Source organism: Spinacia oleracea, chromosome 5 (genome assembly GCF_020520425.1).
Source record: "Spinacia oleracea cultivar Varoflay chromosome 5, BTI_SOV_V1, whole genome shotgun sequence".
Taxonomy (NCBI): Eukaryota; Viridiplantae; Streptophyta; class Magnoliopsida; order Caryophyllales; family Amaranthaceae; genus Spinacia; species Spinacia oleracea.
The window spans coordinates 48,839,354-48,867,207 of NC_079491.1; the positions used below are offsets into that span (position 1 = coordinate 48,839,354).

Sequence of the window (27,854 nt, forward strand, 5' to 3'; positions counted from 1 at the left end):
ATGGTTGGTGATAACATGGGCAGTGGTGGCTGGAACAAGAGTACAAGACATTTGTGGCCCAATATGATAATAGGTGAGTTCATATCGTTAAATGAATGTAGCAAGTGACTAAGTGGTGATGCTTATCTAGCAATCAACATAGAAAATTGTGTTCCTTCTTAGTTCTTACCGTTGATAAAATGTGCTTCATCAGTAAACATTTAACTTGTTACTAGTTGGCCGGGTTGTATTCCCCTGCATAATCTGTTTGATGGTTATATATGTTGTACATTGTGTGTTTTTATTTTTATAAGCCTATTAGTTCAATTGGTCGAGCACCGTACAGCTTGTGCGGAGATGTAGGTTCAAATCCTTCTTTTGGGCTCATTAATGAGCAGGGGGGAAAACTACAATAGGTAAACCTTATTGTGTGCTTTGAACTCTTTGGAACTTAAAAAGTTTGAAATATGTTCTACATTGTGTGTATTTATTTTTGTAAGCCTATTAGCTCAACAGGCCGAGCACCGTGCACCTTGCGCGGAGATGTAGGTTCAAATCCTACATAGGCTATTGTTTTATTATGAAAAAAATATCGACATTTTGGGTAACTTTTACCTATTTTGGGATGACTTTATACTGTTAGTCATTTTTCACTATATCGAACCAAAACACAACCTAATAGTATGTAGGCTATATGGGACTTGAACCCACACCATGTACATATATGCACATTGCTCTACCATTTGAGCTAATAGCCTTAGTGTTCAAACAATTGCATATTGGGTAGACTGGTACAAAACTTTTCTTAACTTTTAACAATTTCCATAACTTTAACCTATAAAATTACAACTTTAACACAGAAAAGTACAATGCGTGAAAATAAAAATAATGCATGACTCACATTAGCTTAAGAAAGGTAAAAATATAAAAGTCACACTTTTAGCAGTTAAAGTTAAGTTATTAAAATTATAAGTTAGGTTTGAGATTACGGAACACTGCCTTAACTTTTAGAACAATTTCCATAACTTTAACCTATAAAACTACAAATTTAACACATAAAAGTACAATGTGTGAAATAAAAAGAATTCACGACTCACATTAATGACGGAAGAATGCCTTAACTTTTAGAACAATTACTATAACTTTAACCTATAAAACTACAAATTTAACACATTAAAGTACAATGTGTGAAATAAAAAGAATGCACGACTCACATTAGCTGAAGAAAGGTAGAAATATAAAAGTTAGACTTTTAGCAGTTAAAGTTAAGTTATTAAAACTAAAAGTTAGGCTTGAGTCGACGGAAGACTGTCTTAACTTTTAGAACAATTTCCATAACTTTAACCAACATAACCACAACTTTAACACATAAAATTATAAGGTGTGGAATAAAACAGATTGCATGACTCACATTAGCAGAAAAAAGGTAGAATTATAAAAGTCAGACTTTTAGTAGTTAAAGTTAAGTTAATAAAAGTAAAAGTTAGGTTTGAGACGACGGAAAATTGCCCTAACCTTTAGAACAATTTTCATAACTTTAACCTATAGAACCACAACTTTAACACAGACAAGTTCAATGTGTGAAATAAAAATAATGCACGACTCACATTAGCTGAAGAAAGGTAAAATATAAAAGTCAGACTTTTAACAGTTAAAGTTAAGTTATTAAAAGTAAAAGTTAGGCTTGAGTCGACGGAAGACTGTCTTAACTTTTAGAACAATTTCCATAACTTTAACCAACATAACAACAACTTTAACACATAAAATTACAAGTTGTGGAATAAAACAGATTGCATGACTCACATTAGCCGAAGAAAGGTAGAAATATAAAAAGTTAGACTTTTAGTAGTTAAAGTTAAATTAATAAAAGTAAAAGTTAGGTTTGAGACGACGAAAAACTGCCTTAACTTTTAGAACAATTTACATAACTTTAACCTACATAAACACAACTTTAACACAAAAAATTACAATGTGTGAAATAAAAATAATGCACGACTCACATTAGCTGAAGAAAGGTAAAAATATAAAAGTCAGACTTTTAGCAGTTAAAGTTAAGTTATTAAAAGTAAAAGTTAAGCTTGAGTCGACGGAAGACTGTCTTAACTTTTAGAACAATTTCCATAACTTTAACCAACATAACCACAACTTTAACACATAAAATTACAAGGTGTGGATTAAAACAGATTGCATGACTCACATTAGCCGAAGAAAGGTAGAAATATAAAAGTCAGACTTTTAGTAGTTAAAGTTAAATTAATAAAAGTAAAAGTTAGGTTTGAGACGACGAAAAACTGCCTTAACTTTTAGAACAATTTCCATAACTTTAACCTACATAACCACAACTTTAACACATAAAATTACAATGTGTGAAATAAAAATAATGCACGACTCACATTAGCTGAATAAAGGTAAAAATATAAAAGTCGGACTTTTAGCAGTTAAAGTTAAGTTATTAAAAGTAAAAGTTAGGCTTGAGTCGACGGAAGACTGTCTTAACTTTTAGAACAATTTCCACAACTTTAACCAACATAACAACAACTTTAACACATAAAATTACAAGGTGTGAAATAAAACAGATTGCATGACTCACATTAGCCGAAGAAAGGTAGAAATATAAAAAGTTAGACTTTTAGTAGTTAAAGTTAAATTAATAAAAGTAAAAGTTAGGTTTGAGACGACGAAAAACTGCCTTAACTTTTAGAACAATTTTCATAACTTTAACCTACATAACTACAACTTTAACACATAAAATTACAATATGTGAAATAAAAATAATGCACGACTCACATTAGCTGAAGAAAGGTAAAAATATAAAAGTCAGACTTTTAGCAGTTAAGTTAAGTTATTAAAAGTAAAAGTTAGGCTTGAGTCGACGGAAGACTGTCTTAACTTTTAGAACAATTTACATAACTTTAACCAACATAACCACAACTTTAACAAATGAAAAAGTTAGCGTTCAAGTAGTAAAAGTTAGGTAAACTAATATAAGATTTTTCTTAACTTTTACTAATACAACAGAGTAAACTTTTACATTGATATTTTTAACTTTTACGGGGTATTATTTATATCCCTATTTCTTCACTTAAGTGAACCCAAGTTAGCCTTTTTGAGTAAAGAGAGTAAAAGTTAGCCTTTTTGCATTAAAAGTTAGCGTTCATGTAGTAAAAGTTATGTAAACTGATATAAGACTTTTCTTAACTTTTACTACAACAGAGTTAACTTTTACATTGAAATTTTTAACTGTTACGCGGTATTATTTTATATCAATAATTCTTCACTGACATAAGACTTTTATGTACTAAAGGTTGGGTAAAGTAAATCATCTATTTGTCTTTCTTCCAAGAATTCATAAAGTGAATCTTGCAGCTCATTATCTAACTCCCTACGAACCACAAAGAATGTAGCAAAGTATTTAGCTCTGAATAAGTTTGCCGAGTACTAAGTATGCGCGCAACATCAAAACTCAAAACAAGAGAAACCCAATATATAATACTTCTTCATAATTGATAACGCATAATTCATAATAAGAGACTTAGACAATGAAACAAGGATGGATGGATTAGTCATTAGTTTGATAAGAAGAGCGAGCAGTAGTTCATTACCTGTATTTAGGGTTTGAACGAACAAAAGCATCTTCCATTAATTATTGTGAAATCTTATTAAACAGTGGAATCATGCGATTGAATCCAGTCCTTTCTCCCCAATCTATTATACAAATTCATTAATCCATCCTTAAAACAAAATATGTGGAATAATCAAAAACATTAATCAACAATGAGTGGAATCAATATTCAGGAAAACACACACAAAAGTAGAAAACTAACCCTGATTATGGAGTGGAATCAATTAACAACAATTGCAGAGAAAATAGTACGCAAAAATCGCAGAGAAATTCGCCGCAAAAATCACAGAAAATCGCAGAACAATCCCAAGCTAGAGAGGAGGAGAGGGAGAGGGAGAGGGAGAGGGAGAGGAGAGAGAAAGGATGAATGAACAGAAAATGACTAGAGAAGCGCGAAAAAAAGAAAAGTGTTCTTTCATACTCACACGTGTGAGTCCAACCAAGTTTGTTATATGGGCTTGGTGTACAATAATTTAATGTACACCCATTATAAACAAGATTTTGTGTATGAACATTGTCAAATGTCAAATTGTTTCTATTATTTTGAAACGAATAGAGTATATAACCCGATTAAAAAAGAACATAACACGAGAAAGAGAGAACACAGAAAAATGGTGAAAGGAATCGACGAACTCACTGAAGACGAAAGAAAAGCTCTCCGACGCAGAAAATTTGCCCCTCTTCCTCCTAAGCCTTCGTCTTCGTGTTCGTCTTCTTTGCCCAGGTAATTAATCTTTCTGTACTGTTTTTCCCCAAATTTATTTGATTAATTTCTTGATTCAATTTCTTGATTATGAATTGATTTTCGATGTATTTGTTTGTACTATATGTTCTATAAGTAGTAAATATCTTATTTCTGATGTGATTTGATGTACTGAAAGTACACTCGAACGAGTTGAGATTGTTTAATTTATGATTTAAAATTAAGACGAAAGTTATTTGAAATAGTTGATGTTTCTCCATTTTAATTGCGGAGGGCATTGATTTTAACCCCTGAATTTGTCAGAGTTCGTTTCGATTGAGGGTAAAGTAGATGCTTGTAGGCAGTTGTTTGGGGTCTTAAATTGGCTTGTTGGGTGCACTATGTTGTATAATAAAGAAACGTAATGCAATCATTAGACTTTGTGATTTATGTTCCATTTGCTTGACATTAACTGGAGTTTGTATTGTGAGATGTTCTGATAGGCGCATACAGTCACTATAATAACGATAAAGTAGAAAGAAAGCGGCGTAAACACTATGCAGCATCAATCATTTAGCCTTTCCAAAGGAAAAAGATTTTCATTGTTGTGTCCTTATTAAAATGGTTATATTAGAATTTGGGGTACATAGTGTTTGTGGCAACCCATTATTTCATTTGTTCAGATGGCTTATTTCATACTTCAATTGTATTTTCAGTTGCATAATAGGTAGAAGTGTTTTTACTAAACAAACTTAACTTATCATGATAACTAGAACTTGCGTTTCAAAACAGGCTTGCTCATCCTGGTGGACCTGTAACTACCAATAAGGCAGTTGCTTTAGCGAAGTTTCTTGAGAGGAAACTTCAGGAACCTGGTGGATTGGATACCTTGAAACCTGAACTTATTGAGCTAGCTGTCAAGAATGCGAAAGAGACTGTCAATGCTAGTGAGTAATCTGCATCAAATATTTCTTTTTTTCTTCTCGGCACAATGATTAATTGTTTGTTCAATATCAAACGAGAGCACATTTACTACCACAACTCATCATGAACACTCACATGTATCTCCTTTTTCTCTCTGCCCCCTCCCCCTATAGTAGGTTGGTACATGATTTCCTTTTCTCCATGTTTCTTCCATATGTTATGTTTCTAGGGAGGGGTGCCATACTGATATGCTGCCGCGTGAATAAACTGAGTTCCCTCGTTTTTTTCCTGTTTTTTTCCCCAGTTTTCTTCTTACCTGTAAATGAATTTATGCCATGCTATTTTCTGATATGTCAGCCGGGTTTTACTATTACCTTTAGAACTCCTGTTGCTTAGGTGCAAGTCATTTATTTATTTCTGTTGATGATATTGTCTTAGATCTTGTTTGCTGTGACTTTGCTATCCCATTGCTAGACCATCTTCTCTTTGGAATGATGTTGTCAATACATGTGGTTTATTTAAAGTTACACATGTGGTTTTCTGAAACTCCTCGGACATTTTAAATGGTGGATCAGTGATTTCTACTGAACTACTTGTCCACACCAATCATGTGCAGACAGAATCTGAGGTGCCGTTCGTCATTGATTTTATTTTCCATTTTTTTCGTTTTTTTATATTAGAAAAACCGTATTTGGTACATTCGTTTTAAAACACTATTTCCTCCTAATAAAAGTGGAAAATTGTAAACCAGTTTTAGTGGTCTTGTCGTTCCATAAAACAATTTGGCATACATATGAGGCTTACATATTGGGCTACAAACAAACCGAGCCGAGTTATAGTCTGTTGAGCAGACTCTAGCTCAACGAGCTTTTCAAATTCTTGTTCAATTTCGGCTCGTTAGGATCATGCTCGTTTGCATTTCGAGCTCAAGCTTTAAGCTAGTTGATAAAACAAAAGAAGTTTCCTGTAGAAAAAAAATCTACACGTCCATTAAATTTAAATTCTATCCGTTTCCAATATTTCTATAAAAATTAACTATCACAGTCATGCATAACAAAAAAATTATTTTCACTTGAAGATATATAAAGATACTAAAGTAGTTTTAAAATGTCAAACATTTGTCGTGTTTGAATGAGCTTTAAACAAGTTTTATACTCAAACGTGAACAAGCTTACTAATGAACTTAAACGAGTTGTTCACGAACATTAACGATATTGTTCGAACATTGCACATTTACTCAACAAGCTTAATTTTTTTGTTCAAGCTTGCTTATTAACTTAAAAACGAGTTTTGCCCGAGCTTGTTTGCGAGTAGTTGACATACGTATCAGCTATTTTGCACCTGTAGACATACATTATGACTCATTGACTCCTAACACCTTCTCCCATTTTCTTCCTCTTTCTCAGTCTACCACAACTACTACTGTGCCCATACCGGAGCCCAAACTTCCACAAAAATGTTTATCTCTGGGGAATTAACTTAGCTCCAACTGCCAGAATTCCCACAGCCCTGTAGTTCCTCCCACCAGCCTATGGTATGGCTAGCATATTCTAGATCTTGTTTAAGGCTATGTATCGAAAGAAACAAATTTTAGAAGGAATCGGCCAGGACTGCTCAAACACACTATGAGAAAAGCGAATTGACTCGGTGATGGATGGATTGAGGCCATAAGAAACTCTCCGTCAAAACCATGGGAAAGGGGGAGAGATTTGAAATCCGAGAAACGGGTAACCACATCCCAGATTTATGAATTACGGACAAAACCATTGTACGAAGTATAACTTTTTACTCCAATTGTTTATTTTCTTAAGAGTTCAAGCTTTCCAACAAAATGGTTAATTTTATTATACGAAGTAGGCCTAAAATCCCTGAGTTTTTGTCTAACTTTATGTAGGCTTTTTGCTTCTTAAAAAAAGTAGCTCAACAAAAATAGAGTTGAGATAGACGGATGAGAAAGGTGAGAGAGGACTATGGGTACTGTACAGTATTGTGTGGAATGGCGGTTGACTAAAAATATAAATTGATACTTTGTAAGTTTGTATACTCCAAAAAGTAAATGTCGTAAAGAGTTTTGGATTTATATTTGTTTTAATAAAATCAAAACCAAGAACAATAAATAAGCCTCTCGTTTGTAAAAATAAAAACTGAAAATAAAACAATACTGAACAAGGCCTTAGGAGTAATATGTTTTTTCAGCAACGCTGTGGTGTCTGTGGCCTGTAAGTAGAACAGAATGCACATATTTTTCGGGAAACTGTTTAATCAGGTGATCTACTGTGGTATATCTACTCATTTCACTCTTGTGGCTGGGGAAGTGGGACCTTTAAATTTTACGCAGTTTGTTGAGATTTAAAGAAATTGGGTTAATGTATATGACGTGTTTGCTATTTGTTAACAACTTCTTTTCTTACGTTTACTCACTATTTTCTCTAAAAGTATAAAGGGAAAAAATCAGGATTGAGAAATTTCTTCCCATGTTGGATAGTGTAACAGTACCTTTCTGTTCAAACCCATCCCTGTACGAGGGAAGAAACCACAAGAATGACGTGACCTTTCTGTTCAAACCCATCCCTGTACGAGGATATTTTTCAGATGATGTGGTGGTTTAGCACATATGAGGATGATTCGATCGAATGATCTCTTGATTCTAATTCATGAAAAGGCCTTTGTTTTTAAAGAGTAATCATATTTCTTACCAGTTACCAGTTGTTGTGCACAATTTCTGGGGTAGATCCTGTTGTACTGCTTTTTCTTCTCGACCAGTGATTTGTATTGAGCTGTTCGTTTTATCACTCATATTTCGACAGTGTCAAGCTATCACCTCTTTGAATACTTTGATTTCTTTGTGAATTAAACCATAGTATTATGTACTCCACTAGCATAACCAAATTTGTATGGTAGATTCATATTTTTATTAATTTTTTTTCCCAAAGAGGTCGTATAAGCTGAATTATGGACTTCAACGTACAGGTGGAACTTCAAAACATGGAAAGATTATTCGACATGTCACTTCCTTTGATGATAATGAGGTACCTATTTGTCTCCTGTTCTTTTGCATTTTATGCTTTAACCACACTAAGTATGAATTTGGCAGGATTATTCATCCAAAGATTGGCCAACATATGAGCCAAAGATAAAATTGAAGAAGGAAAAGAAAGATAAGAAGAAGAAGAAGAAGAAGAAGAAGAAAAATAAAAAAAATAAAAAGGTTTTTTTCCCCCTCTTTGTTCAAGCATTTGCATATAAGTAGATATTATTATTAACCCTCTTTCCTTTTTCTTTTCCTTTTTTTCCTATTTGATTGTTTTGCAGGTCGATGATCAATGATGTTCAGAAAGTATTTTGAAGAGATTATAAAAGATGAATTGTTTAGTGCTACTGATTAACTCGTTGTAGGAACCGGTGAACAGAAACTTGTGAATAGATCAGAGTATGTCATAGTACAGTTGTGTTACAGATTGAAGGATATATCTCCTTGTTTCTCGGTGATGGAGAATTATTTTTTATCTTCCTTTATTAGGAGTTTTTTTTACTTTTGCTCTGGATGATTTTGTGTGGCCATTGTTCTGATAGAACATTTTTTTACCAGATGTTTCTTTTGCTACCTCCGTATTTTAAAGAATTCGTTTGATCGTTACAGGGTTTTAAGAGGGTGAGTTGATTTTATTAAAATAAGATGAAATAGGGTAGTGTGTTATTATTACCAAAAATAGAAAATGTATTGTAACTCATTAAATTACAAACGCTTTTAAAAAGTGTAACTCGTTAAAATACGGAAGGACTATATTGTTATATGATCGAATTTCATAGCAGCCTTCGTTTAGTTATCATATCCAATCTGACTTGTCATGTAGTTTATCTACCTGAAATAAAATAGAGACTATGATCAAGAATGGTCGTGGAAGTGCTAAATTGCACATGAATATATTGAACCAAATGTTAATTTATGATTCATATACAACATATAATTACGATAAATTGAGAACATACAGGAGATTTGGCTCGGACTAATATTTATGAATTTACATCTACAGCTTTTAGATTTACATTGGATACAAATTTCAAAGTAGAGTCATCTAAGTAGGTACAAGCGCCAATATCTGGCTCCGAATGATTCCCATGCATTTCTGTATCTCTGCATATATTGGAATGTTCAGTGAACAGCATGGCTGTAAACTTGTGACAGCAAGATCTAATATTTGCGCAACCTCAGCTGGTGGGAACTGACGCGCTGTACATTTCTGCAATTCATAATTGAAATATTCAGGCTATTTCTTAAAACACCTGTAAAGAACTGATATTCTTGAGCATAAAAATAATGGCAGAAAATCTAATAATTTGTTTGAAAAACGATGAACACAAAAGGGGTACAAAAGTAGTGACTTGAGGCCACCAATCTCCAGATTTAGTGACTTGAGGTCACTACTCTCCAAAGCATAAGCTTTACTCATTTCTCAACATACTCTCATAACCTAATGTGCCCTTATGTAAAAGGAAAAATTACTTTAAATAATTCAACCTTTGAGCCATCCTCCGCTAATAATCCAACCTTTAAATTAATATCGAATGACCTCACCTTTATACCTCATCAACTTTTATTCCACCCAACTGACCTGCAACCGGCCGAACAAGTCAACACCTTTATTTTTATTTTATTTTAAAAAAAAACCCAATCTTTTCCTAAATCCCCCTCCCCTCTTAATTTCAAGCTTCCAGATAATGTTTTTCACCCGCGCGAGTTGAAGAAAAACCACGCCTCCCATCTCCGGAACTCAAAGCCAAGGTAAATTTCTTGGACTACCAAATTTCTGAAGTTCCTAGATCATACAGCTTGCAAGGGTGTATCAATGAACTAATGACCAACAGACAATTATGCTCTAAAAATCAGGAGCCACACTTGATAATTTCTGCCTTTTTGGCTTTGTGGAATATTGAAAATTGGAATGGTAAAAATAATTAATCAAGTAGGAAAATTGAGTAGTTGGGGTTTTGGAGAAGCCTAACCTGTTTGTGATTGACAAGAAATTGAAGAAGAATGAAGGAGTTTTGATGATGAAACGGCGGGGGAGGAGCTGCAGTAGTGATATGGGAGATGAAAAAAAGGTCATCTAAGCACAGGCATTCTTCTTTATGCACACCCCCACCCTTCTCCGGCCGGTGAAGCACACGGTAGAGATTAAATACTAAAGAACTCATTTTCAACTGTTCGCTTGGATCAACAAGTTAATCCTACGGATACTAGAATAGATAGTATTGATAGATTATTATGCTCAATCCACAACAGAAGCTCAACCTCATGGAATTGTTGATTTTCTAATGGGCGAATAATTAGCCCAGAAACACACCTGGCACCTTTAGAATCACTCAGCAGTACTTTCTAATCTAAGGGGGTGTTTGGTTGGGCCTCGTACAATTGATTGGAATGGAGTAAGAATCGATTCCATTGTTTGGTTGGGTATTTTAACCATGGAACCTCATACCGGAGAGATTCTACCACTCCGTCACCCTTGAATCTCATACCAACCTCCCCCTAATATTCTCATTCCATTCCACCAAAGATACAAAACCCTAACTCACAAGAGAAAGAGTAGAGATATGATGCAAGGTAGATTGGTGCCTCTCCATCTCGAAAACTAGCGACCAATCACCTACTGTCTATCTTCTCCTACGAAGGCAGTTTTCGAAGTGTTTTTCTCAGCAAATAAGGTTCTTTCTTTGGACAAGCAATGCCTCTAATTACTTGAATCAGATAGTTTATGATTGATACATGTGACATTGTATTTATTTGATGATTTTGATTCATTCCTCTTAAGTATTTGATTTTTGTTAGACCTGATTTTCTTTTCCTGGTGTTTTTTGGGGACTTGCTAACATCAGCATTTTGTCTTAGTGGGAATGCGAATGCATGTACAGTTGTACATCTACATATGTGCCTCCAGTAATTTATTGAAAATTATATGTTTCCAGATCTGATTTTCTTTTCCTGGTGTTTTTTGAGGACTTGTTAACATCAGCATTTTGTCTTAGTGGGAATATGCATGTACAGTTGTACATCTACATATGTGCCTCCAGTAATTTATTGAAAATTATATGTTTCTTCCCAAGGTTGTTAGGATCGGGATCCCACCTTGGACCGGTAGAATCGGATCGTAGGATCGTAAGATCCTACAATTTGATAAAAGGGGTAGTTAAAATTATACGGAGTATAACATAATTGAATACATATATTTCAAATACAAAGAAAACAAAATTATTATTTTATCCAAGTAACAATAATTTTAAAAAGCTTAGCTTAAAAGTAGATGTGTTTCCATAAAACAAAGGGCATACATGGAAGAATTTTTATCTTTTTCTTAGAAGCACGTAGCAAGATGCTTGTAGAAGCCAAATTAACTAGAAACTACTCCACTATTCTTACACGGTCAAACCCAATAAAGCCTTTACCCTATTTTCCATTTTTTTAAGTATTCAAAAAGTTTAGGAGAGAGACTCGAGTAACTGCTAATGTTATGAAGCAACAGAAACAATGAAGCGACGAAACCGGTGGGACAACCAAGACGAAATTCAGGCTACCTAAAACGATGACCGATGAGAAGGAATACTAAGCGATCTCCGGCAGCTTCTGTCACGTATTGTGTAATCGGCCACTTCTAATTTATCTCTCTGGAAAATTAGGGTTTATACCAAACTGGGGATTTTCATTTGAGGTCAAAATTGAAGCAAATCCATGTAATTAATAGATGTTTTTGGGTCGAATAATCATTTTAAAGCCAGGTAAGGTGTTAATTTAAAGAAATACTGGTTTTGGTTTATGCTATTTTCTCAGATTTTGAACTTTGGTTGGTTGTTGGCTAAATACTAGGATCGTTAGAATCAGGTTTGGGATCGCGATCCCGCCACGATCCTGATTTGCGATTTTACCCACGATTCGGATCGTTTTGGAAAATCCGGATCATAGGATCGTACGATCCGGATCGCGATTCTAACAACATTGCTTCCTCCGGTCCATGTTTATTGCACCATGGGGGTTGGGTAACAGATTTTAGGTAGTAGAGAAAAGGAAGAAAGAGAAAGACAAAAATACAACCTTGCCCATGTGATTGAAGTATTAAATAAATCAACAAGAGTTAGCATGAAGCAAATATTTTATTTCCTGAAATGGGTATGGTAAAGGTAAATGGTGGAATAATTTTGGAACGGAGGAAGTATGTTTTTAAGTTAAAAATTTGCATATGTTTTTGTTTTTATTTTATTTTTTGACAGAAAACTGTGTATACTGTATGGTAAAGAAAGAAAAAATATGGGTAGATTAAGTTAAATCTCATTCCAAAAGTAAACCAAATTTCAAGAATGGATATAAAATCTGTTCCAAATTCCAATATTAAGCCAAACAGGTTCAAGCTGGTATGAGCTTTTGAATCCACACCACTTCCGTAGCAATGCACTCCAGTTCAGTGAACAAAACGACCCTCAAATCAAGCAAATATTACATGAGAAGATTTGGCTCGGAGCGATTTTACTGGTACTGAAGCAGAAAAGGGGATTTCTGTATGCTAATGATTATTTCAAGTCACTATTCTCTTTATGTAATTTGACATCCTTTTCTTCAAACAAGTAGGATAAGTAACTAGAGGCTATAATTACCATCCATGTATACCATGAACGGGAAATTTACATCACAAGCTTGCCTAAATTCTACATGAGTTTTCTGTCCAATTAGACTGGTTTGCTAGGGAGCTCAGTAGTTCTTCGTTTGCTAGGTAAATATCATTAGTCGTCCTCTAGATTTATTGTTGACATGAGTTGAGATATCCTAACTACAACAAAAGAACACAATAAACACACCTTACTTGGCAAGAAGCCTACTAAAATGAAAAATATCAAGACATATATAACGTTTCATTTGTGGACTTCGGAAAGTGAGAGGAGAGGATTGAGGCCAGATGACTCAGGTAGTAGAGAACATTAACTTTCGTTTGGGTTTGGCAGGAAAGCAATCACACCCTGTTTCTAAACAACAATTGGCAGTAAACGATCTATGTACTTGTAATGAATCAAGTGTAAGGAAAGGGCATAATAGGTAGTGAGTAATATTAGGTAGAAAAAAATTAGGTAGGTGTAGTCGAGTAGTCTTAGATAAGGGCACATTAGGTTATGAGAGGATGTTGAGGAATTAGTTAAGCTTAGGCTTTGGAGAGTAGTGTTCTCAAGTCACCAAATCTGGAGATTGGTGGCCTCAAGTCACTACTTTTGTATCCCCTTTTGTGTTCATCATCTTTCAAGCAAATTCTTATATATATTTTCTGCCATTATTTTTATGCTAAAAAATATCAGTTCTTTACACTTAGTGTCAAAGCGGTACAGTTCTGGGATAACCAAGTTGAATTTCTGATTTTCCAAAAAAAAAAAAAAAAAAAAAGATGGTGTTTGTAGGATCTGATCAGAAATCCCAGGAGAAGTGGGATGAGATTTTCCTAAAATGTAAGGAAGATTTCATGAAAAACATTATGGAAGGTGTGTAATACCCTATATTTTTATAACTTTAAGTTTCGGGACGAAACTTCTTTTAAGTGGGATAGATTGTAATACCCCCAATATTATTATTTCATAAATATATTTTAAAGTTAAAATAAAGGTTTATTTACTTATTAAGTAAGTTTTCTAATTTGTTAAGTCTTTCTTATAGTATAAGAAAATTTTAAAACCTATTTTAATGGTTTTAGGACTCTTATTTTGAGCATATAAATAGTCTTAACCCTAAACCTATTGTTCCCTGCCGTTATCTTTATCTCTCTGTCAATCCAACAGTTGTTCCTTGTGCGTTTACCTAACCAAGCAAAAACAATCTCAAGAACTATTATTACACCCTTCATTATACATGATCATGCACACAACTTATCCTAATTCCATCAAACCCTTTTATCTCAGTGTCAATGTTTCTTGGCCCTTGTGATTCGAGTAGCAATATGTACGTGTTGATACAACCTGATCATGTTTGATTGACGAGTTAAGGTTTCGGGAAGGTAATCACGTTTATCCTTTAGAGATGTTTGTCTATATTAATTGGTTGTAATCACGTGTACGAAATCTTTATAGGTTGTTTGTGTTTATTAATTATAATGCGTAATCGCGTAAATTATTATCGGCGATGTTTGAGTATAATGATTCAAGTATACAATAACTTATTCAAATTGCATTGTACGATTCGTGTCGATTATGCGTGTTGTAGTATGGTGTGAATGTGTGATATCATGTTTGTTGTTGTTGACTTTCGTATCTAGTGTTCTAGTAGTAGCAGATTACTTAATTGCGTATTATTGTAATAGCATTTTGTCTATGTAATTAAAGTAGTTGGGTTCTACCTAGTATTAACCAAGTTATTTAAAATGTTGGGAATCTGTGCCATTATGAAGTATCGATTATTAGCCTAGAATGGGTATGGATCATATTGATCGGATAATGAGGAAACTTTGAGAATAATTATTACATTCTTGGTTTGAGGCTCAACGTTATACACCTTAGTTCTTGGCATGTTGGTAATTAGATGACAACCAATAGTAGAGGAGCAAGATACAATCTTTATTATTTTCTTAATATCCTCAAAGTGGGATTTGGTCCAAAAGTGACCTTGACTCAGAGAGTCTTTCTTAGTAGCTATTGGGAGTTTGAAGTTTTTATACTTGTTGGTTTATTCATTTGAATTACCCATGTCCAAGGCTAGGTAAAGAACAACGAGCAAGGCACGTATATTTTGGTCTGAGCAAAGTTATTAGAGGAATTTAAGGATTATGTTATTGAGGTATAATTTGAGGTCATATTTGAGAATATCTATATTTTAGAGTATGGAGTGAGTCATACCTTTGAATTGTACGTGTAATGTAGTTTCATACTACATGGCTTAACTGAGCAAATATTATTCTATATTGTTAAGGATACTACATGCTGACGTGTGTGTTTATTTGTTATGTGTGTTTCTTATGATGGCCCTGCGACGATCCTTTTGGAATTTGTCCTCTATGGTGAGCAGGAGCAAATTGATCGTGAAAGATCGGAGTTCAAGTTCAAGGAGCTGAAGTGTTATCGTTTAGTCTTGTATGACAGTTTAATACTTTTCAGTTGTAAATAGACCACCTAGTAATCGAGTTGTACTAGTTTAAGTTTTGTAAGCCTTAGCACTTGACAATGTGGTCAATTGTGGCGGTGATACCTCCGATTTAGGTGTAAGCTTCCGCAAATTTTATAAAGTCTTTTATATTCTTGTTTATTTATAGTTAGTAAATCGGGGGTGTTACAAGGTCTTTCTCTGATCTTTTCTTCATTCCGGAAAGAATTGAAGGAAATCAGAGAGAAGTTTACTGAAACTAGAGAGGAGATTAAGGAAATGAGGGAGGATAAACATTATGTAGATCCGGAGGTGGTTGATGAACCAGAAAAAGGGAGGTGGAGAAAAATGGGGGTGAAGGTTTTTTATTAGACGATTTTGGAGAGGGGTTCGAATGGTAGAAAACCTGGTTCATGTGGTGGTCTTGTTGATAAAGAGTCTTTCTCATTTTCCCAGAAAAAAAAGTAAAGTGGAAAAGTAAATTGAAGATTCCCAATAAAAGTTTTGATGATTTTCCCAAGATTCCCATTTATTAAAATTATTCATTTCATATTTTGAAAGGGAAAGAGGACCTTTCATTTTCCTCGTCTTCCCACAGCTCAATTGTTAAAAAAAGCTCCATTTTTTCAAACGCAGCCTCCAATGTTCACCCCCCTAGACTCGCCTCAACCTCGCGACCAAAAGCCCAAACATCTTGTAGAAGAATTTCTTGTTTTTCACATTCAATTTCCAGATCTAGGTTTTCAAAGTTCTGGATCGCCAAATTCAACGAACCGGGTCGCGTTTCAAGGACATTCCGGGACGAACGAACCCGGTTCGTGTAACTTGCTTCAACTAGCCTTGAAGATCCTTATCAATGAGGTGTTGACATTCCCTGAGTGGCCTGAATGTTGAAAAATAATACTCCCTCCGTCCCAAATTACTCGTTACACTTACCTTTGCACAAAGTTTTAGGTGATAAGTTTCAGTTTTAAATGTCAAAACATATGGGAAGTAAGTGCCAAATACGTTAATAAGGACACAAATCATATCTTCTTCTCTATGCTAACAATCAGAGCTTAGCTTGATAGGTTGTGGAAACCAGGCATCAAGGATGACAATGCCCAACTGCCCATCATGGCCAAAGCCGAAATTTCAAATACTACCCACCTTGAAGGTGGAAGTTTAGGGGGTCGGTATTGTAATGAATCAAGTGTAAGGGAAGGGCAAAATAGATAGTGAGTAATATTAGGTAGAAGACAAATTAGTGAGGTGTAGTAGAGTAGTTATAAATAAGAGAACATTAGGTTATGAGAGGATGTTGAGAAATTAGTAAAGCTTAGGCTTTGGAGAGTAGTGACCTCAAGTCACTAAATCCGGAGATTGGTGGCCTCAAGTCACTACTTTTGTATCCCCTTTTGTGTTCATCATCGTTCAAGCAAATTATTATATTTTCTACCATTATTTTTATGCTCACGAATATCAGTTCTTTACAGTACTATGATTGGCTAAGAAATGTGAGTTTGGCTTGGTGAGCTAGCTAACTTTGTATTAGTTGAACTACTACAATACTGCCTCCTTTTCAGAATAAGTGCAACATTTTCTTTTATTGGCCGTTTCAGAATAAGTGCAACACTTTCCTTTTTTGGCAACTGTAACATATTTTCGCTCTCTCCTTCCACCCACTTCCTATTCTTTTATTATTTCTCTTTCCTCCTACTTACCCTACTACTTTTTGTTTTAATTTCTCAATCTCTATGTGTGAATAAAATATTGTTCCACTCTTTCTTATTTATTATGTCAAGTACCCACTAGTTGAATTAAACAAATTAAACAACTAAGTGCATTAAACTCCGTGAAAAGGCAAGTGTTGCGAATCGGAAGGAGTATGTAACAATAAACTCGTCATATATCCAGCAGGTCATGAGGGCAGAAGTCCATAGATTTAATAGAATATGTTGAACTTGAAGCCCTGGCATATTTTGCCAAATGTAACTAATGGAAAGACAATTCTCAAGGCTTACTTGTATCATCAGCAGTGTGGCAACACAATTTGCAACGAGCTCTGATGGAATTTGTGCCTCACATTGTGCAACTGCTCCATTTGACCTGGAATCAAGTGCTTGCTGAGAAGCCACCACGTTTAATGTGCACGGACTTGGCTGATTCTGACGAGTTGAACTTCCAGTCAGTTGAGTGGTCTGCACTGACATCCTAGAATCATCAACCAATAGCCGGTTATTGAGAAAGTCTACTACCTCTTCAATTTTTTGGATGGAATCTGCTGCAGCATTGAGTGAGGATACGGCCTGACACAGATGTTTAAAGGAGCAACAATCAGAAAAACAGCAAAAAATTGCAGCAGAGTTCAAGTGGGAGATATGAGCTGTCACAGAGGAGGTATTTAGGATCTCCTTAATAGAACCATTTACCACCAATAATGGACTACATGCACCAGGGGCGGATCCAGGAATTTATAAATGGGGGTCCAATTTTTTTTTTTTGATTTGCTTTCTAATTTCTCATATTTGCTCTTTTTAGGGGGTTAATGTTGAGAGGTAAGTAGACGAAATATTAAAAACGTTATAATAAAATACGTGGATATATGATTTATGATCTTTAATTTTGGTTTTTCATAACAATAAAACTCAACACTTAGTTCAAATTACAACAATAATTTGGCGCAATTTCAATTTAAAATGAAAAAATGAGTTTATCATAATTTGAAAGAGATTTACTATATTACAATAATTGTTACTGAACAAATAGTACACAAAAACACTAATAAGAAAAAGGAACATCATTCTTAACGCTTATGGGGCATTATGCTATTATATACGAAGGAATTAATTAAGCCTCTAAGTTTAAGAAACATGCAACTATAAGTCTATAAAAGTGGAGTATAAAAATACATTATTAGAAGTATATGTTATGGAAATTGCAAAACTTTTTGAAGAAAAAATAACAATCCTTTTTTTTTTGTAAAAGCAAAATTATGAACCATTATAGAAAAAAAAAAAGGAATGACGGAAAAACGACTTGTAAAAGGATAAGGAGAAAAAGTAAAAAGGGGATAAAAAAAATCATATTTAGCCTCCCATTAAGAGGATTCGAACCCAGGTCCCATGTGTGACATAGTATTCAAGCAACCATTATGCTACAAGTATATTTCCTTGTCACTAATGTAAGTTAATTAGACATAACTTAAATATTTCAAGTGCAATTAATTACCCAATATCAATTTTACAGTTTTTTTCCAAAAATAATGGGGGTCCCTTTGGACCCCTCGGGGTCTATATAGGTCCGCCCCTGACATGCACATTGCTGAAGGGAACTTTTATACTAGGCACGTTAGTACCCTTCATAGAATGTGAATGTTCTATCCAAAAAAATTCCTTCCAGCTAATTTAATTATGTATCATCTATACTACAAGTCCTACAAATTAAGGTAAACAACCCGCAATAGTTTCATTTATACCTAAGTACTGTAGTTGGTATTGGAAGATCTGTGGTGCTAGAGATATAATAAAGGGTGTAATGAGGCCTGATCGAATGGGGCCTGGTAGGCTGGTAGCAGTTTTTCTATTAAGAAATGTTATGATATCATGTATCAACAAGCCCCCAAACGTAACTGAGCTGAGAATGGTTTTACCTAAGCACAGGGTTTATTTTGTGGATGGCTATTCAGCAAAGCTTTCCCACAAAGGATAGACTTTACAGAAACGGAATGAGCCAGGATGATGTATGCCTCATTTGTGGTTCTACCACTATGAGGACACTCGTGTGTTGATTGACTGCTGCTGCAACAGAAAATGTTTTCTCTTTTGAGGAAATAACAAGGTGGGCTAGACGCAAGCAAAGCGGAATTAGATTCAGAAGAGGTGTAGTTCTCACTGGGGTCCAACGAAGTGAACGAACAGTATATCATGTATGGCATGCTAGGAATGTTGCTGTAAGGAATCAAAAATTAGAAAGAATAGACATACATGTAAAGCATACTAAAACTGATGTGAATAATAGAAAATACAGTCTTTTGACTCAGAAATCAGTGTTAGGGATAGAGAGGATAGAGATTCGAGACTGATCTGGGTCTTTATATTGCAATTAGCTTATTCTTTGTTTGCAAAGGGAAGCTGGTCAGATAGTATTTTTGTTCTAGCAGCTGTCTTCTGGCCCTTCCTAGAAGGATAGAAGGTATGGAAGCACAACTTCAAACATAGGTTGTAAAAATGGTTTTGGTTATGAACATAACAGCTACACTCACTTAGCAAACAAAACTTCTTTGTTATCCACAGTAATTAATATAAAACAAAATCCTCAAGAGAAAAATAGAGAAATTCAGAACTACCAGGGGACCTAAACATAAACTAGTACAAAGGGGGGAAAAAAGATAATAGCGCTCCAGCCACACTGGATGTCTGACAAAATCAAGTCCATAAAAGATCGGACCAGCTTAAGTCCATAAGGTAGGACACGGAGAAAAAAAAACTATTCCAAAAGAGCTAGACAGAAGAAAGCCATTCCAAACCCATCCTGTCATTACTCTCCTATCAGAGTACTCAAAAGATTGCCAAGCATAACAATTACCAAAGACACCTCAATCCTTATGTTTCGAAAGCCTTAGCAAACCTACCAAAACCCGGAATGGAAGATGGACAAACCTACTGTATATTACCAAACCAAATAACCTAAACTACAGGGAGGTAGCGGCGTAGCCACCACCACAATGTAGAAATAAGCCTACCTTCACATGACGAGAGCATACAACACACATCAAGAGTAATTGTCTATTTGTGGCATTGTGCCAAAATTTGCAGTTTGCCACTTGTGTTCAGCCCATCAAAGGTTGCCCAGGAAAAGGTCTTCACCTTTCTCAGGAACTTTGATATCCAAATAAAGTTTGTTGAGTTAAAATGATGAAGAGAATATTGTTGCAAACGTATGTATATAATGAATTTTGCCAGAGAAAGCATCAAAATATTCTAAAATAGATAATTCAAACATAAATATAACCCAAATTTTCCATAGTTCACAGTGCCCAATTGATGCCTTCTACAGTAAAATATGAGCAAAGATCACCACCACCTCTAGACTAGAAATCCAATAAAGATGCAAGTGTTAAGAGGAAAGGGAATGAAGGCGAGGAAAAGAAAATAGAGAACGATTATTCTCAGATTGTATTCCCCAAGCTATTTAGAGGGATCCCTCCTATAGGGTTTGTTCCAAGTAGTTAACCTACGGGGTTTGGTTTGTTCTGTTAGTTAATACATATTTACCTTCTAACAAAAAAATAAAGGATATTCCCTACTTAGAACTCTTCACAAAACCCAATCTTATCCAGATGTTGAAGGCCATAGCCTCTTTTACTAATCCTGCAACAAATAAATGAGATCCAACGGAAACCGCGAGAGATGTTCGAGAATTAAGGCTTTCAAAACCAAAGCATGGACACCTTCCCCCCAGCCTCGACTACAAACTAAATCCAAATTTAGATGATATTTTTTTTACCTTTGCCAGCATAGACCAGAAAACTTAAAAAGATACCTCGGATCCAGAAATCTCACTTAATCTCAAAAGGCCACACAAAAAACATAGTACGAAAAGTAATCCATGGCATACCATAAACAAAAGGTTAGATCAAAGCTTTAATCCCTCTCTCTAGAAAAAGTAATCTATGGGAAAACCAGAAACAAAATATTAGATCAAAGCTTTAAGATGCCGCAAACCAAAGAGAAATTAGGCCCACACAACCAAACCAACTTCCCAAGGCTGCCAAGTCTATAAGATCACAAAGGAGCTCCAAGTGGGATCATCTTCTAAAGGAACCCCCCAACATAAGTAATACGTAACTAGTCCCTCCGTCCCGGAATACTCGAACCGGTTTGACCGGCACAGAGTTTAATGCAATGTAATTGACTTATTATTTAATTAGATGGTAGTTGATACTGGGTATTTTTTAATATAAATAGTGGGAAATGTGTCAACTTTTTAGGGGTAGTAGGAAATGACTCACTTTTTAATGTTTTTTTTAGGGAGTAGGGATATAGTTGGGTCAATAGGTAAGTATAATATTAATAAAAGTTTTCCATTTATAGAAACGGTGCGAGTAATCCGAAACGCCTTTATAAGGAAAGTGGTGCGAGTTTTCCGGGACAGAGGGAGTATGTACATTACTGCAAAATTTTCCAAGAATGAGAAATTCTAGAGTGATCCTAAGCTCGGTGATGAATTCAACTATATAAGCATTTGTTATCTAACTCAGTGACTGATGACTTTTGAGGTGGAAATATCTATGCAGTTCAGTACAGAAAAATGCCTGTTGTTGTGGGTAAGTCACGAGATATTGTAGTCGCTCACTACCAAGGAATAACACACAACAACACCCTTGCAAAATTTCACAACCAATTTTCCATAGTAATAGTATACTTATTCCTGCTGTCCGCTCATAACATATTTCTATCATAATCATGAGGAATTAAACTGCAATAGCAGTAAGGAAAAAAGTGGAAAGAGCTTCTTAAGACAGTTTATCATAGTTTAGCATGGAACTTTGTAAAAAGTTAAAGAGGAAATGAGAAATGAAGTGGTTGGAAGTTGGAACATGACGAGTAACTTCTTGCCTAATGGGTCCACTGAAGTAGAAATATACTTCCTCTGTTTTCTAATAAATGCACCATCTGGATTTTGGCACTGTTCACAACTTTTATATGACAATCTTTTGTGATTTAGATGTAAAGAAAAATATATTCATGTTGGATCTTGTTAGATTCGTCTTGAAATATACTTCCAATATGTCAAATTTTATAATATTTACTAATATTTAATGAGAGATATTAGTGGATAAATTTTTGCATTGGCAAGCGTGAATCTAACAAGATCGAGAATCAGAATAGATGAAAATTCTTTTACCTGAACTGCTGCATCTACCATCTTTCGGGCTTTGATTACTGAAGTATCAACGATTTCACATACATGTGAACCTGCCCCTTGAGAATCACATGGCAAGCAATTTAAGGAGCTTACTATGCTCCCATGATCGTCCAAACTTGCCTTTGTCTTCTGCCAAGGAACAAGAGAGTTCCCCTGATAAGTGTTTCTCTGCCTCAAGCACATCAAGGCCGACGAAACCTATAAATCAACAAAAGAGTTAGAAACACTCGTGTTTAAAATAATGAGACATCGTTTGTTTCATACAATAATGAAGTGCCTATAACACAGCTTTTTCTCTTTTAAATGGTTAAAGGTGCACAGCAAAAGGAAAAAGAAAGATGCCTGGTCCAACACTTCATTTAACTGCACCAGCACTGCTGCATATTGTTTCTTAAAAGAATCTACATCTTTGAGAGACATGTCTTCATAAACATCATCATTCATGCGTTTTAGTTCAGTCACCAGGGCATTCTGCAAGAAAATGATTGTGTTAAAATCAATGATTCAGCTAGTGATTCATACAAGACTTTTAACAGTATAACCACTACAAAAGGATTGGCCAGTTCTTATTTGGAAGGCTGCAATTTCTAATGAAGAATTATTGAGATAATGAAGAATACGGACTCAAAACAATGGGAAAAAAGTAATCATAAGATAAACACCTCAATACCGATAAACGAAATAAAGAAGAAAAACCAGAAACAATTAATCAACTAGATTTCGAGGATCAAAACCCCGATTGAACATTTGTCATATTCAGACTCTGCATTTTAACCAAATATCCAAGTAGCCGTGTTTAGGTGAGGGACTTGGATTATGGCAATTGGCAATTTCACATTAGACAACTTTTGACTGCGTTCATCTCAAATGGCTACTGAATGATGACAGCACAATATCCACAAATTGGTTTATATACCTTCATTAGGGATGTCCTTCACGGTGTATAGTGATTGACAGTGCAGGGAAAAAGGAAGAAGGATCAACAAAATGAAGAACAAATTTAATTGTCCGAGGAAGTTCCCAAAAAAATTCAAAGAGTGGAATGTATGTTTATTATTCTTAGGTCGAAAATTTCCTCTAAACTCGATCGTTAAATTAGTCTTTTCTGTTGAAGTTGTTTAATTATGTTATAGAATCTAACAAATGACGGTAATTAGTACGTAGTATTTACGTTTTGTCACTTTGGCCTTAATGAATCTCCAATTTTATATCTCCTATACATTTGCTGCCATTAGAGTTTTCCAAAAGAGGCATACACAAGTTTCAGAGCAATCTCAATGTTGTCATTGACATGATCATTGAGGAGATCACAATTACGCGCCAGCCATGTTCAACAGTGAATATGATCTTAGAGATGACATGTTTAATTTGACATTAGGATTGATCATCTATCTCACCAGCATTATTCGTTGAATAGTCCAGAACTTCAACTTATGCTGATATGAGAACTGATTTAATGTACTGTTTTATTTTGGTTAAATAATTATTGTAGACTCTTGTTTCTTGGAGAGGTGAGTGGGTGTAAGAAACAGGTAGAAAAAGTAAGAGAGGGGTAATAAAACAATGGAACTAGTGGATGGGTGTAAGAAAACGTGGGTAAAGTAGGAGAGAGATTGTGGAAAGATGTAATTATTATGGGGAAAAGGTGCAAGGAAGTAAGGTGGTAAAATATGTTTGTCAAAAATAGAACAATGTAGAAGTCAGTAAAACAAAAAATTCACCTATTTATGGAAAGTAGGAACATAACAAAAAACACCCATTTTTGAGCAGTGGGGTACACAAAAAATACAGAGGGAGTATTTACTTCTACAAATGGGCGCACCTCCACCCAAAACAAGTAAGTAAAAAACTCGATAGATACTTAAGAACAAGTGAAAACATGAGTATAAATATCCAATTCAGAATGGGTGTTAACAAATCTTCAATAGGATGGCTTCTTTGGGAGACGGGGTTTGTATAAGAATTTCAGAGCAGCTTTGTTTTTCTAACTAGATACTTTCAGAGAGACTTGGGTAAAAAAAGCTTAGGTGTATAACCTTTTTATCAAGAGCACGGGAAAGCTCAGCCAAAGCACGGATATCTGCCTCCTTTGCTTGCAACTGGGAAAGAGCAGATTGCTGAGTCAGTGCTTGTTGAGGACTCATGACATCACTATGTCCAACCTTCTCATGTAAACTTGGACTTACAAAACCCTCCTGACAAAAATAGAATTAGCTTGCAAAATCATGATATACATGCATTGAGTTTGGATAACTAAGAAACGATTAAACAAAAGTTTCTCAGACAAGGCACTCGAATTTTTCATCATCGACAAAATTTTAAAACTACAAAACGACAAAATAGATCATATAACCAGACTAAAAGGACCTGCATACGGCTAATTGGCTTCAAACAATACAAGTATATTGGATACTAAAATCACACAGAGGATACAGTAAAGAAAATGGCTACTTGCTAAATAATTGCACCCAAACTCTTCATTCCACATCAAAGCCTGTGACGAACCTAACACTTGGATACTAAGTACACCTAGAAAGTACATACTTATTTGGAAAAGAAGAACCCAGAGTTCAGACCCTTTCAATACTTTGGTTTCATTGTCCAAGAAGAATACAAGAGCAATAATATGGATTCTCCTATCCCAAAATTTTCATACTTCCTCTGCTCTTTTTTAATTGCAACATTTTCCTTTTTTATGAATTTTCAAATTAACTAGAACGTTCACCTTATTTGCACATGATTCCTCTTTATTTTTCTCCTCATCACATGAGGCGCTTTTTATTTCTCTCTCTCCTTCCTCATCACATGGTCTCCTTAATTCCCGTAATTTCTCCATATGTGCTTAATTGTGCAAGCTTTGCTAAACTTTTTGTGCAATGGGCCTTAAGCTAGTCTTCCTTTATTAAGTTAATCTATACTAATATATTAAAAGGTGTTTGCAAGAAAGCCTACCATGCCATGTGGCGCTCTTCTATTTCAATTCGACACATGTCATTCCATGTCATGCACATATATTCCAAATACCCAAATTTAGGGACGTGTATAGTTTATACAAGATTCGAACCCATGACCACTTGATTCAAATACTAATGACTTATTCACTTGGCTATTTCATGCTACATGTTGTTTCTTTGCAATTGAAATGTAATAAGTGATGATAAAATCAATAACTTAACAAGAATAGGAGTTATGGAGTAATTATGATTTTTATTTTTATTTTGCAAACAGGCATAATTAAGGTTATTCAAGTAATGACTCGTGGCATCGCCCGAGCCCAAAAACTAGTTAAGATTTAAATTTCGATGTAGATTGGTCCAGATAAGTTTTGGAGCAACCATTAAGTGCAACCAAGCAATTCAGAATGATAATTTAATGGTAATGTTCTGGATGTTTGATTTGGGCTTGGATGTGACTCAGAATCCAACTTTTAAATTAAGACCAAACAAGATGATACAGGAACCAAATTACCTTTGCCTGCTTTGACAGATTAGTCATTAGATAAAAAGGAGCGACATTTGAGGTGCCCTCAGCATTTTCCCCTTTTTGGCCTTGGGTCAATTTTGTTATTTCTTCCTTCATCCTATCTTCTGGTCTGTCAACTTTGAACTGCTTTAAAGCCTCATAGAACTTATCAAAAGCAACATTGTGTCTCTGAAGAGATGTAGGCATATTTTCCACCGGATTTAACGGCATGCAATCGATATCCTGTAGAAAGGCTAGTAAGATAAGAGGATTTTTCGTATGTAAGATAACAAGATTACTGCTTTCAAGCACATTAAAATAAGAATTATAGACTGAAGCTGTTTCAAACAGATAAGAACTCTGTACCACTAGATTTGATTCAGAAAACGTGCTACATGCACATAAACGTAATATGAAGTATTCCGTAATTAGCTAGAACGTGGATAGAAACATAGCTTAAAATGTCCATTGGTTCATTCTGAAACAACCCTTGCAACCCCTGCCTTGGTGAGATAAAAAATAGATTGTTGTTTTAGATAGATATATGGCAAACTTAATTGTCAACAGTCGCATGATACTGAAGTAATGATACAAAACAAGATACGATGATAAATCCCTCAGTCCAAATTTAGACCAATGAGATTACATTTTTTTTTAACACACTACACATTAAGAGCTTAATGAAGTCTCCGGGAAATATCAAGTGGTTTCAAGTGGTATACATCTATAACTATACTTAAAGAGAGGTCCCTAAAACCAAAACTGACGCTCGTCGGCTAGTGGTTAAAAAATTTCCCACTCTTTTGCCTTTCCCTAATTAAACAGATTAGATATGTAATTTAATTAACTTATGACAACAATAATATTATTGAACATGTCGTTACCTAAAATAAATATATTGAATAAATTTGCATAAGGAGAAAACAACATTTAAGTAAGATAATCTGTAGAATAACTTATTCCTTAAATTGTATAGCATAATTACTAATTTAAATCAATCTACAGGTGCCTAGAAAATAAACAAAAAAGGGAAAATAATGTGCTAAAATATAATAAATGCTAATTCGTCAGTTTCATATGAGTATATCCGTCAAAAAAAAATCATGTGAGTGAAACTTACTATACAAATAGAGTGGGGAAAATTTGGTAATATTAATCCAACCTTTGGCCGATTTTATTTTATTAAGCCCACCTACGACATCTTTTTTAATAATCCCACATTTACTACCCAACGACTTTTATTGGGCCCAACAGGTCATAAACCTATTGTATGTCCCTACGTGGCAGTACTCTCTCTTTCTTCTCCCTCAATATATTCAGTCATCTTCATCAATTCATCACCATCTCGTTGACATTTTCACCGCTTACAGGTCACTTAAGCCCAATAAAGATCGTTGGGTAATAAAGGTGGGATTATTAAAAAAAATATGTCGTAGGTGGGATTAATAAAAGAAAATCGGCCAAAGGTTGGATTAAATTTTCCATAAAATGGCGAGTTTTTCTTTTTTTTTTTTTAATGTAAATACTGTGGTGAATATAAATCAATCTTAGTGCAAGTATAGCAACAATCATCTTTTTTTCTTACAAAATGCTATTTTAAATGCGGTTAATATAATCAATCTTACTACAATTCAAATGTAGTAAAGTAAAACTCTTTTAAATGTTGTATGGCACTAATTTATAACAATACGCTAAAATCTGAATATTTTTAGGTTGAAGGAAATTTATGGCGAGATTACAATTGCACGTTATAGTACATGCATGTTTAAAGTTACATAGAATGCGATACCTAAATGAGAAAATTAAATAGAATAATTTGGTGTGCATAAGTTACGCTTAATCTGACAGGTTTTTCCTAATTTCCGAAAAGTAGAATAATCTACCCATGTAGGTAATGTGTTATTTATAGATAATGTGCACATAGGTATAAGCAAATAATGTGCAATATAATGACAAGTTAAGCAATAAGATTAAGTTCCCTCAAAAAAAAGTGACTCCCCCCGTCCAAAATTAGTTGTGACACTTATCAGGGCACATAGTTTTAAGAGAAGAGTTATTGTTTGGTTATCAAATATTATTTAATTGGAAAAGTAGATGTGAAATAAGATAGTGGGTATTATTTTATTGAAAAGTAGATGTGATAAAAGATAGTGGAATATTATTTTTTTATTGAA

General features: G+C 34.6%; 2 protein-coding genes across 5 annotated transcripts in view; one reads left to right on the forward strand and one right to left on the reverse strand.

Annotated features, from left to right (window-relative positions):
• The first annotated feature begins 4,163 nt into the window (after positions 1 to 4,163).
• On the forward strand, positions 4,164 to 8,795 carry LOC110801132 (uncharacterized). The gene is made up of 5 exons (XM_056828892.1): positions 4,164 to 4,325; positions 5,076 to 5,230; positions 8,178 to 8,236; positions 8,302 to 8,415; positions 8,520 to 8,795. Exons 1-5 carry the CDS (start codon positions 4,213 to 4,215, stop codon positions 8,532 to 8,534), a joined length of 456 nt encoding a protein of 151 aa, XP_056684870.1. The 5' UTR covers positions 4,164 to 4,212; the 3' UTR covers positions 8,535 to 8,795.
• Positions 8,796 to 9,100: 305 nt separating this feature from the next.
• LOC110801131 (protein ALWAYS EARLY 3) overlaps positions 9,101 to 27,854 on the reverse strand; it is a 33,022-nt gene continuing 14,268 nt past the window's right edge. For 2 of the 4 annotated variants that reach the window (XM_022006449.2, XM_022006448.2), the window contains exons 15-20: positions 25,687 to 25,923; positions 24,255 to 24,413; positions 22,561 to 22,689; positions 22,198 to 22,416; positions 17,313 to 17,597; positions 9,101 to 9,448 (exon numbers count right to left, since the gene is read on the reverse strand). In XM_022006449.2, coding sequence (XP_021862141.2) covers positions 9,284 to 9,448; positions 17,313 to 17,597; positions 22,198 to 22,416; positions 22,561 to 22,689; positions 24,255 to 24,413; positions 25,687 to 25,923 — 1,194 coding nt within the window. In that variant the 3' untranslated portion in view covers positions 9,101 to 9,283. The remainder of the gene's footprint in view (positions 9,449 to 17,312; positions 17,598 to 22,197; positions 22,417 to 22,560; positions 22,690 to 24,254; positions 24,414 to 25,686; positions 25,924 to 27,854) is intronic. The other 2 variants (XM_022006450.2, XM_056828891.1) reach the window with 1 other exon arrangement.